The sequence below is a fragment of the Pezoporus wallicus genome, unplaced genomic scaffold (genome assembly GCF_028554395.1).
Source record: "Pezoporus wallicus isolate ANWC-B61680 ecotype Strahan unplaced genomic scaffold, APGP_CSIRO_Pwel_v1 contig_5155, whole genome shotgun sequence".
Taxonomy (NCBI): domain Eukaryota; kingdom Metazoa; phylum Chordata; class Aves; order Psittaciformes; family Psittacidae; genus Pezoporus; species Pezoporus wallicus.
In genome coordinates, this window is record NW_026637877.1 from 42,911 (window position 1) to 55,656 (window position 12,746).

Here is a 12,746-nt window from a genome sequence, read left to right on the forward strand (position 1 = left end):
GACCGGTCTATAATTACCGGGTCCTCCTTCTTGCCCTTCTTATAGAATGGCATGACATTTGCCATCCTCCAATCCTCAGGCACCTCTCCTGTTTCCCATGACTTACCAAAGGTGATGGAGAGTGGCCCAGCAATGACCTCCGCCAGCTCCCTCAGCACCCGCGGGTGTATTCCATCCGGACCCATCGATTTATAGATGTCCAGATTGCTTAACTGATCCCTAACCCAATCCTCATCTACCAAAGCAAACTCCTCCTTTATCCTGACTCCTTCTGGGGCTATAGGAATCTGGGTCCCTCAGGGAGAGTCTGCAGGAGTAAAGACAGAGGCAAAGAAGGCATTCAGCACCTCTGCCTTCTTTATATCCTCTGTCTCCAGGGCACCCACCTCGTTCAGCAGTGGGCCTATATTGCCTCTTGTGTTAGTTTTATCTGCTATGTATTTGAAGAAGCCCTTTCTGTTGTCCTTAACCAGACTTGCAAGATTAAGTTCCAAGGAGGCCTTAGCTGTCCTAATTGCCTCCCTACATCCTCTAACAACTGTCCTATATTCCTCCCAAGTGGCCAGCCCCTCCTTCCATAATCCATAGATTCTCTTTTTCCGCATGAGTTTGCCCAGCAGTTCCTTGTTTAACCATGCTGGTCTCCTGGCTCCCCTACTTGACTTCCTACCCATTGGGACACTGATCCTGAGCTTGAAAGAAGTGGTCCTTGAATGGTGACCAACTATCTTGAGCCCCTTTCCCACCTAGTACCCTTTCCCATAAGACTTCCCTTAGCAATTGATTGAAGAGGCCAAAGTTGGCCCTTCGGAAATCCAGAATTGCGGCCTTGCTAGATATTCTATTCCTCCCACACAGGATCCTAAACTCCACCATCTCATGGTCACTGCAGCCAAGGCTGCCATTGACCATCACCACTTCAACCAGACCCTCCTTGCTGGTGAGTACTAGATCCAGCAGCGCTCCTCTCCTAGTTGGTCTGTCCACCATTTGTATTAAGAAGTTATCATCAATGCACTGGAGGAACCTCCTAGACTGTGAATGATTGGCTGTGTAAGTCTTCCAGCAAATATCGGGGTAGTTAAAATCCCCCATGAGGAACAAGGCATGTAGTCGTGAGGCTGCTTTCAGTTGCCTGTAGAAAGCCTCATCAACTCCTTCGTCCTGATCAGGAGGTCTATAATAGACCCCCACAACTGTATCACCCGTACCAGACTGTCCCTTAATTGGTACTCACAGACTTTCCACTTGCTCCTCATCTGCCCCTGGACAGAACTCAATACATTCTAGTCTCTCTCTTGCATAAAGAGCCACTCCACCACCTCGCTTTGCTGACCTATCTTTCCTAAAAAGGACACAGCCATCCATGACCACATTCCAGTCATGTGAGCTGTCCCACCATGTCTCCGTAACTGCCACCAGATCATAACCTTTAGACCACACACAGACCTCTAACTCCTCCTGTTTATTCCCCATGCTGCATGCATTGGTGTGCAGGCATTTCAGGGAGCGAGCAGAGCACGCTAGTGGCACCCTTGGGAGGCCTTCTGGTCTTCATTAATACTAGAACAATGCTCCACTAGTTCAAACCCAGCTACAACCCCCTCGCACTTTGAATCTAACCTAAAGCTCTGTGAGTGAGCTCTGCTAACTCCTGCCTTGGTACCCTTTTTCTCCTGCGGGACAGGGTCTAAACAACTATCCTTTCCCTCAAATGAAACAATAGATTGAGAGACCTCCCTAGTCCGCCATCCTTCAAGCCCTAGCATGTTTCTCTTGGGCTTCTCCCTAACAGGCCCAGTTATCTCCCCTTCCCCCTTCATATCTAGTTTAAAGCCCTGTCAATGAGCCCTGCTAACTCCTGCCCCAAAAACCTTTTCCCCCTCTGGGACTGGTGTATCCCACCTGCCACCAGCAAAACAGGTGTCTCATATAGCAGCCCATGATTGAAAAACCCAAACCCCTGCCTTTGGCACCAGTCACGTAGCCATACATTAATCTGCAGACTCTTCCTATTTATCTCTTCACCCTTGCTTGTAACAGGTATGGAGGCAAACACCACTTGCACTCCAGACCCTCTAACCAGCCGTCCCAGGGCCCTGAAGTCTCTCTTCATTGTCCTCCTTGTAATAATTTCATCACTGCCAACCTGAAAAACCAGCAGTGGATAGTAGTCAGAGGGCTGCACCAGATCAGAGTTTCCTTTTAACATCTCTAATCTGAGCCCCAGGTAGGCAGCAGACTTCCCTGTGGGATGGATCTGGTCGACAAATGGGCTCTTCTGTTCCCCTCAGAAGGGAGTCACCCACCACAATTACTCTTCTTTTCTTCTTGGTTGAGGAAGTTCTAAGGCATGGGGGTGAATGACAAGCCCTAGGTGACTCACTAGATAGATCTACTCCTCCATCTCCATTTATCTGGCCCTGTAGTTCCAAGACCCCATACCTGTTATTCAAGGGCAACTGGGAGGGAGAAAGGGATTGCGAGGGTTTTTGCTTACCTCTCTGAGGAGGGACCTCCCTCCATACCTCCCTGTCCCTTAAGTTCACTCCTTCTATCTGATGGTAGGAGGGAAGGGGATCCATCACTTGTTCAACCACTTCTCTCTGCCCTTGCCTTAGGGTGTGGCTCCACCAATCTATTTCACTTTCTCATTCTCTGATGGCTCTCAACCTTTCTACCTCTTAACTCAGTTCAGCCACCTGCCTGAGCAGATCATTTATTCGCTCACATGGCACACAAGCGGTGTCACTTGCTCTCTCCAGTACAAGTGCCAGGCTCAGGCATTTACTGCAGCCAGAGACCTGCACGGTCGCATGACTGCCGGAAGGGTCAGTCAGGGTACCTACATTATTCCTCACTACAGCTTTTGATCGTGTTGTGACCATGATCTATCTGGTCGATCGGCCCATCTATGTCTCTCCGCACAAGCAGGCAGTCCTTCCTCCTCCTGCGCTCCAGGCGAGTCCTCTTGATCAGGTGGTCATCCTGCTCTCCTGCCCACGCAAACTGCTACACAAACTGCCTCTACCTGCCTCGACCCGCGCTGTTTGCTGTGCTCCTGGTCTCTTGCACTCCCTGGGCAGGTTTTTAACCCCTCACAGCTGGTGCAGCTCCTCCTGGCTCTGCCCCCGGTGAGTCAGCTCCTGGCATGAGCTGAGCTGCCAGCTCCTGGGCAAGTCCTGTCGAAGACTTGAGGCTCCCTCCTTGGTGGCTCTTGTTGCCCTGAGGTGAGGCTCCTAGATGGTGATCTCCCCCCGCTCTGCTCTGGTGTTGTAGGCGTCCTCTCTCAAGCTACTCACCCCACCAGTTTTGCACTACATTTCCAGACATGCCGCCTTGTGTTTGTTTCTATACTGAGAAAATTGAGAGAGGCCAAAAACTGTTGCTATGCACCTCCTCCAATGAGAGCAGTTCCTTTCACTGCCTTCTGAAATGCCATTTCACGCTTGTGAGGTGGGCTGATGCCAACCTCATGAAGCTTAACCATGCCAAGTGCAAGGTCCTACACCTGGGTCAGAGCAATCCCAGGCACAGCTACAGGTTGGGCAGAGAAGAGATTCAGAGCAGCCCTGTGGAGAAGGACTTGGGGGTGTTGGTCGATGAGAAAATGAACATGGGCCAGCAGTGTGTCCTTGCAGCCCAGAAAGCCAACCATATCCTGGGCTGCATCAAAAGGAGCGTGACCAGCAGGTCGAAGGAGGTGATCCTGCCCCTCTAATCTGCTCTTGTGAGACCTCACCTGGAGTATTGTGTGCAGTTCTGGTGTCCTCAACATAAAAAGGACATGGAACTGTTGGAACAAGTCCAGAGAAGGGCCACGAGGATGACCAGGGGACTGGAGCACCTCCTGTATGAAGACAGGCTGAGGAAGTTGGGGCTGTTCAGCCTGGAGAAGGCTGGGTGGAGACCTCATAGCAGCCTTCCAGTATCTGAAGGGGGCCTATAGGGATGCTGGAGAGGGACTCTTCATTAGAGACTGTAGTGATAGGACAAGGGGTAACGGGTTAAAACTTAAACAGGGGAAGTTTAGGTTGGATATAAGAAGGAAATTCTTTCCTGTTATGGTGGTGAGGCACTGGAATAAGTTGCACAAGGGAGGTTGTGAATGCTCCATCCCTGGCAGTGTTCAAGACCAGGTTGCACGAGGCCTTGGGTGATATGATTTAGCATAAGGTGTCCCTGCCCATGGCAGGGGGGTTGGAACTAGATGATCTTAAGGTCCTTTCCAACCCTAACTATTCTATGATTCTAATTAATTTATAAAGAAGGCTGTGGAACAAATAGTCTTATCATCTGCTAAGCAGTAGATGATCCTGAGACTGCTGGTGAGATCCCTCTTTCCTCATTTCTTGTCACTGCCATCACACACACACCCACATCAGTAAGAGGACACACACACTAAAGCTATTATTTAACACAAAACCACACGCCCCAAGACTGGAATTCTACAAGGACTTGTAACAGAATGCTGTCTTACAGTTGTAGATAAACACTAATTGTACATTTATAAATGATTATACTGTAGTTACTACAGACATCATTTGGTTTTACAGATGACAGAACAAAAGTAATTTCTCCTTAAAGGGAACACTGCTTCTTTTAGAAAAAAAATATGGTCTTAATTACCAAGTGTTGTGGTTTAAAACCAGTCAGGCAGCTCGTTCACTCACTCCCCCCCTTCTTTCCCTCCCCCTACTCCTGGAGGGATGGAGAGGAGAATCGTAAAGAATGCAACTCCCACAGGTTGAGATAAGAACAGTTTAGTAACTAAGGTATAACACAAATCACTACTGCTACCACCAATAATAATAATGATAAGAGAAATAACAAGGGAAGAGAATACAACACCTCACCACCCGCCCCGCCCCACCCCACCCAACTGAGAACCAACCGATACCTCGTCCAGCCCTACAGTCCCTAGCCCTTCCAGGTAACTCTCAGTTACATCCTGGGCATGACGTGCTGTGGTATGGAATACTTCTCTGGTCAGTTTGGGTCAGGTGTCCTGTCTCTGCTTCCTCCTGGCTTCCCTCCTCCCTGGCAGACCATGTGGCTCAGAAAGTCCTTGGCCAGACCAAACATTTAAGCAGTAACTAAAAACATCGGTGCTATCAGCACCGTTCCCAGGCCGAAAGTCAAAAACACAGTGCTGCACCAGCTATTAAGAAGGAGAAAAAATGACTGCTACTGCTGAACCCAGGACACCAAGCCTTTCCCTTTTTCAAAACTACTTGTGCTCTTTCTAGATGAGTTGTGAATACATACCGCATGGCTCTCAGTGCAGTTTTGTATGCCAATTCAGCATCATGATGTAGGAGAGAGGTGAAAAGATACTTGGCAAATGTGTGCATCGGAACACTCTCTCGATGGATGACTTCACCTAAACCACTATATGGTCCAGCTGTGGGAAAGAGAAAGAAAGATAATGTCAGTCTTTACAGACTGTTAGAACCCAATTTCTGGACCTTTAAAAACATTCATTAAATCTTGAGTTAGAATTGGTATTCAGAGACAGTTTGCTCTACAAAAGGTAAAGTTACATTAATATTTTTGTGAAGTATATTAAATACCATATATTCTTTGAGACAAGAAGACAGCCCACAAATTGTATAATATTAAGCACACTACCAGTGCCATACAAATGACAGAATGGTCCCAAGACTCCATGGGGCTCATTCATCAAGTCTATGATATGCCAAAGTAGAAGGTGATACTCGTAGCTTTGCCTCTGCATAGTTATGTTGTGCACATGAATTCCTATGCATCCACAAAATGCAAAGATAAAAATCACTAGGCATTAAGAAAGTCTGAGCTCCATAGGTGGGCATTTCTGAAGACTGGGGCTGATCACAAAGGAAACGTCAATGAAGATTAAGTAGGTGACAATGTGTGTCTCAATCATTTAAAATGAAGTTGAAAGCCATTCAAAACAAGCTAGCATCGCTTCAATGAAAGAAACCATTTCATAAATATATATTAAAATATATTCTGTCATTAACCTAGCAGTAGAGCAAAAATTAGATCAGTTCTTGCAACACAGTCTTATGTTCTGCTTTCCCACGCATTCAAATGGTAGCTACATACAGCATACATTAATCTCCTTTAACAGCATAGAAATAATCTTAATATTGGATTAAGGTTTCCTTATTATATCTACAGGACTTTAACTATAAAACCACATTCGATATGATTAAGATCTTAAATCACTGCACAGTTTTTCCTCCATGTGAGCTGGCAGTTTCTGTCTAACCTGGAATAAACTAATGCTATTAAAGAAAATCCAGATTTCTCAGCACACAGTAATGCAAAACCATCATTGCACACTGCTCACCAGTTACAGGTAGTTATTTTAGCAAATTTCCTGCTATTATCACTTGTTTACTACTGTAAGAAAACAAAAAAAAAAATCAGTGATCAAAGCAGTAAACTAGAAGTATCAGAGAACATAGAAATCCTGCCTTTTACTCATAAAACATCCTTACCAGTAAATAGATGGAGTGAATTGATTTAATAATCCATAGGATCTCTCTCTGGTGGTTAATAGCTAGATCCAGTAAGTAGCTGTTCTTCTCCAAAGGCCATAAAGCAGTGGTTACAGCCAGACCATAATGGAAATTCTCCCTATGGTGCAGCTTCTCTGCAGTTTCAAATAGCACCATCAGTAGGTACCAAAGTCTTTAAGGATCTGGGGCAATAATAGTGACTCAAAGCTGAACCCTAAACTACATACTGTGTCCCTTCCATTAAAGATGTAGTTTTAAAAGAAAAATGTCTTACAGAAAAAAAGCAAAACCTGACTTCTGTGTAACAGTCTTCACAACTTACCTAGAGCAGTATTACACTCCCCACCATCCCTTGAGCAAGCACTCAAAACTTGGACCATGCCTTTAGCTAATTGGTTACTTTAAAGTTTTCTCTTCAATTTAAAAAAAAAAACAAACTAGAAAGACAACCTTAGAACCCACAAGACTACTCTCTGAACATGAGGCTTAAGTGTTTTATGTTAAGCCTTTTTAAAAGCTAAGGCAAAAGCATGCACTTATTTGGTGTAGATTATTTCAATACACTGGCTAATTGCCAAACACAAGTTATTTGTCTTAATCAAAATTAAGCATAAGATTAGGCCTTAACCCCAATATTTGAACATATATTTTAATTTTCATGTATGATACAAATTTCAGAGGTAAGTAATTTTCCTAATTGGTACAAAGAAAATGTTATATTTCTGTCCCAGTAATTCTAAGTGAATTTTCTGAGCTCTTCACTTGGGAACAGAGGTAAAAGTCCTCATACATTTACTAATCTGCCAGTCCTTTTTCAGGATAAAAGTGACATTTAGAAACTTGCTACCTGAGAACTGTTGATGATAACTAATATCTATATTATTTAACTGTGAGCCTGGGTTGTATAATCAGGATACTGAGATTACGACAAGCAACAAATCTAAAGAACAAAACACAATAAAAATTAAAATTAAAGGCTTATAAATCAGTAGATTCCTTATCTCTATAGTCATGTGATATCTGAAGTATGTATGATTCTCATAAGAGACTGGAAATAAAATTTTGCTTGAGCTCTACATCAGAAAAAATCTTAAGTATGTAAGGCAGTTTCCACTGGAATACTAAATTCAGTGGGCTTGTATAAGTGAAGACAGTTTAAAGAAGCAGTGAGCATCTTTGAACTACATTGAACTACCTTCTAATAGGAAGGCTGCTTGTTTTCGAAAAATCTTCACCAGAGTATCATCCAATTCAATTTCCTGTAGCTTAGAAATGAGTTGCTCCTCATTTCGACAAACCTTCTCTTGTGCATACAAGCCATCTGGCATTATTCGTTGCTGTCCCAGCCCTATTAATACTACTTCCACAGCCAGCGTTAAATAAGATTCCCCTTCTTCTAAGAATTTGTGTGCAGGCAGGTGCTGGTACTCCAGAGATTTGCATTGCCCCACATTCTCTGTAAAGGGTGACACAAAGAATAACACATCAGGAAATCATTCTAATCCATAATCTGCCTATAATGCCACATTTACAAATGCTTCCTCTGTCAGCATTCATTTTTTAAAAATTATTTAAATTACTAGCACAGTTTCAAGATCCAATGATCCGATCTGAACTACCTGATCCAATTCCACATGGCAGAAATATATAAAACAATTTGGTTTTAAAAAACTACTCAAAAAACCAAAGTTTTCATTTTAAACTGCATGATTTGGAGAAAGGCAATTTCTCCAGCTTTGCGCAATAAGGCCAAAATTGGAAGATCTAGTTCCATTTTTTCCCCACCCATTTCCGTATCTCCTTAAAGTTTTGATGTTATATAAGTGTAAAGGAAAGATGCTTATATACTGCATAGATTTCATATGAAACTATTAGGATTGTACAAATAAAGTAGATGTGGCAACTCCACAAAACTTTAAAGCAACCTGTTTCCTAGAGCTCTTTTCATGATTTTTTGTTACAGTTGTATTTATGATAAACATGTATAATGTTTCTGACTCCTATTAACACTAGAAGGGCAACTTTTAGCAAAGATTATTTGTAAATTCCACACAAAGCCATGAATTACTTAAGAGTACTACTAATTCATTAGGCACTTCAGAGACATACCATATGACAAAACCCCTAGCAGTTTACAGTCTAGTTTGAGAAAAGTTGTAATGTACAGAAGTAAGGATGTATGTGGTTTGTATGGCAAGGTTTTAGTAGCAGGGGGGCTACAGGGGTGGCTTCTATGAGAAGATGCCAGAAGCTTCCCCAGTGTCCAAAGGAGCCAATATCAGCCGGCTCCAAGATAGACCTGCCACTATCCAAAGTTGAGCCCATCAGCTATGGTGGTAGCACCTCTGTGATAACATATTTTAGAAGGGGAAAAAGTTATTGTGCAGAAGAAATTGCAGCTGGAAGAGAGGAGGAAGAATATGTGAGAGAAACAACCATGCAGACACCAAGATCAGTGAAAAAGTAGGGGGAAGAGATGCTTCAGGTGCTGCAGCAGAGATTCCCCTGCAGTCCTTAGTAAAGACCATGGTGAGGCAGGCTGTCCACCTGCAGCCCATGGAGGTTAATGGTAGACCAGATATCCACCTGCAGCCTGTGGAGGATCCTACACCAGAGCAGGTTGATACATTTGAAGGAGGCTGTGACCCTGTAGGAATCCTATGCTGGAGCAGGCTCCTGGCAGGACATGTGGCACTGTGGAGAGGGTAGCTCATGCTGAAAACGGTTTGTTAGGAGGGCTTGTGACCTTGTGGGGGACCCATGGAGCAGTTCATAAAGAAGTATAGCCTGTGGGAAGGACCCCATGCTAGAGCAGGGGAAGAGTGAAAGAAAGGTGTTTTGAGATTTGTTTTTATTTCTCATTACCCTACTCTGATTTGATTGGTAATACATTAAACTAATTTCTCCAAGTCGAGTCTATTTTGCCTGTTGGAACTAGATGATCTCAAGGTCTTTTCCAACCCTAACTCTTCTATGATGGTAATTGGTGAGTGATCTCTCCTGGTCCTTATCTTGACCCATGAGCCTTTTGTTATATTTTCTTTCCCCTGTCCAGTTGGGGAGGGGGAGTGATAGAGCAGCTTTGGTGGGCACCTGGCATCCAACCAAGTTGATCCCAACAAAAAGGAGATAGACAGCTGCAGCAAATGAGAAGGCAGAATGCATTTGGTAGATTGCATATGTATGTGTAGGGGGAATTTAGTTTTCAACACACACACAACTTTTATTTAATTGCTTTTTTTGTGTGTGGTTTTTTTTCCTAATTGCAAAGAATTTGATCTCTTTTAATTAATGTTTTTTCCAGAATTTGGGGATATGGGTTTAGAAGTTTGTTGAAGAAAATCCAGTTGAATAAAAGGGGTTCTGAGGCAAAGCCCCAAGAAGCTTTGGGATGTGCATATACAAGAGAGCTGTAAATAGAGGGATAAATTGATTTTCTGACCACACAGAAGGTGAAAAGAGATTGAGATTAAGGAATAAATCAGTTAAGATCCTGGGAAGCAAATGCTTAAGTTAAAATGGGCATACACATCCTGTCCTAAATTATATATCAATACTGCAACACTGTTTTCCAATTCATAACCTTTACAGACCATGCCTGTTATAAATTGTTTTGCCATCAATTTGAATTATTATATACACTTGTATCTAAGAAGTCAAAAAACATCCTGGACTGCATAGGAGGAGCATCACCAGCAGGTCAAGAAAGGTGATCCTTCTGCTTCGCTCAGAAATAGTGAGCCTACACCTGGAGTGCCCTGTCTAGTACTGGCCTCCCCATGGACATGCTGGAGCAGATCCAGTGAGGGGCCACAAAGATGATTAAAGTACTGGAGCATCTCCCATATAAGAGACTGAGACAGCTGGCACTGTTTAGTCTGGAAAAAAAAGGCTCAGGAGGATCTTACCAACATGTATAAATATCTGATGGGAGAATGTAAAGAAGACAGAGCCAGACTCCTCTCAGCAGTATCCTGTGACAGGACAAGAGGCAGTGGGCACAAACTAAAATACAGGAAATTCCATCTGAGAGTAGGAAAACACTCCAGAAGAGCCTGCCAACCTCAACAACTCTGTGATTTCCTGTAGCTTTTCAAAAAGAGAACAGAGCAATGTATGTGGAGAGGGTTGCTCTATAAAGTCTTATTTGCTTTTATTTCAAGCATCAAGTATGGAGTTGTCTTCAAGAATGAGTAACTGGTAGTTTTTGAAGTGCTTTCATATAACTTATAACAAAATTTTACTTTAAAAATTTTCTCTCCCTTATGTTTTCTTAGAGAATTGTCATGTTTTAACACCAGCTGGCAACTAAATACCACAACTTGCTCATTCCCCTCCATTCTGGTGTGATGGGGAGGAGAATTAGGGAAAGGTAAAATCTGTGAGTTGATATAAAAACAGTTTAATAATTGAAACAAAGTAAAGTATAATATATAATAAATAATAATGAGAAATAAAAAGAGGAATAAACCCCAACCAACAACAGTGATGCACAGCACAATTGCTCGCCACCTAGTGACTGATGCCCAGCCTGTTCTCGAGCAGCAATTGGCTCCTTCTGGCTAACTTCCCCCCAGTTTCTATGCTGAGCATGATGTTCTGGGGTATGGGATACCCCTTTGGCTAGTTTGGGTCAGGTGTCCTGGCTATGTTCCTTCCCTGCTTCTTGTGCCCCTCCTCACTGACAGTGCATGAGAGACTGAAAAGTCCTTGATCAGGGTTAGCACTACTTAGCAACAACTAAAACATTAGTGTGTTATTAACATTATTCTCAGACTAAAGCCAAAGTACAAAACTGTACAAGCTACTAGGAAGAAAAGTAACTCTATCTCATATGAAACCAGGACAGTATGAGTATGCAAATGTGAGTTATACTATAAAGGCACTGGTTTAAAATTTAATTTAGAAAGTCAAGATAGAAAAATGCCTCCAGTTACTGAAGACTTAGAGAAGATTGCTCCCTTTTCATGGCCTTACCCATGAAGTCTGAGAATCCATGGAAGCTCTCATCATCCACCCTGCAGGCTTCCATCAGGCTACTGAAAAGGGTACTAATGGGATCCAAAGGGTGTCCCACCCAACCTTCAAGATTCGTTACTGAGGTTACTCCTTTGTGGAGAAGTTCTGTGACAGAAAAGATGGAGGGAGAAGGGAGGGAAAGAGAGCACGTTAGCCCCTCAAAACAATTCTAGAAATAAAACTGATTAAAATGCTCTTGGTACAGAATTCAAAGTATTTCCAGTAGCTTCTGCTTAGAAGGAGAATATACTATCTTTCAGGTTGAACTCATTGACCTTTGTGAATACATTAAAAGAGTTAAAAAAGAAAATGGATGAAGGCCAAGCATTTTGAGCACTAGCAAAGTGCATTATGGGTCAAAAATTTCAACTGCAGTATCTTTTGAAATTTCTTAGTTGATACCAGCAATTCTTCTGAAAATGTGCTTTTTTTTTTGTTATTCTAAAGATTCAGTCAACAAATACCTTCATGGATACTTTGTTTTGTAGCCCTCATCCATCAATCAGTTGTAACATGAAAAAATTGTTTGGCACAATGAATTAATTATAGGAAATATTGCTGTGGTAACAGATGTTAGAGATTTCACAAATCCTGTTTTTATTAAGAATCTTATGGCAGTAGCTCCCCTTTGACTACAACTCCCAACTTTTTTCTCCTAGACACGTACACAACAGAACTATGAGAAATCAGTTGCATTACAGGTAACCATTAAAAAAACTGTATACAAGCCATTACTGATACTCTGTTTCTCTGCCTATTGCACGCTAACTTGTACCTGCCTCTGCTCTCTCTCATTCACAAAGTGCTCTCTTTCTAAGTAACCATGTGTATAATCACAAGTCTTTAAAAGCTTGCTTCTTGCGTCTTTAAACATATGGGGCTACAAAGTGAAACACAGCCACACTGTTGAACTGAGTGTTCAGGAGGGTGGCTTTTTTTTAAAGAATCAACTGATATGAATATTAAAAACAATAATTGTCTTACTAACAAATAACATGTACTAAAGATGACAGGCAGAAGCCTGTAGTATTACCAAAAAGAATTAATATCAGTGACTTCTGACTCGCTTATATCCCATTTCCTCTATCTACTTATGAGCTTCACTCGTCTCATGCCAGAGGCTTCAGTCCTTCATTTATGTAGACATTTAAATCATTCAAGGGATTCCACAGACGTCAGATCAGTCACATGAATGAAAGCTAAGTAGAAGCATGTGGTGGT

The 12,746-nt window shown here is 42.6% G+C and overlaps 1 protein-coding gene and 1 long non-coding RNA gene across 5 annotated transcripts in view; one reads left to right on the top strand and one right to left on the bottom strand.

Annotated features, from left to right (window-relative positions):
* Nucleotides 1–12,746, bottom strand: part of LOC130598551 (zinc finger SWIM domain-containing protein 6) — a 179,280-nt gene that overhangs the window by 18,075 nt on the left and 148,459 nt on the right. For 3 of the 4 annotated variants that reach the window (XM_057408064.1, XM_057408066.1, XM_057408067.1), the window contains 3 exons: nt 11,484–11,630; nt 7,702–7,962; nt 5,269–5,404 (listed from right to left, as the gene is read on the bottom strand). In XM_057408064.1, coding sequence (XP_057264047.1) covers nt 5,269–5,404; nt 7,702–7,962; nt 11,484–11,630 — 544 coding nt within the window. The remainder of the gene's footprint in view (nt 1–5,268; nt 5,405–7,701; nt 7,963–11,483; nt 11,631–12,746) is intronic. The other variant, XM_057408065.1, reaches the window with a different exon arrangement.
* LOC130598552 (uncharacterized) lies at nt 9,138–10,822 on the top strand. Its single transcript, XR_008972029.1, has 3 exons — nt 9,138–9,230; nt 9,562–9,674; nt 9,811–10,822. It is a non-coding gene; the product is annotated as an uncharacterized LOC130598552 (long non-coding RNA).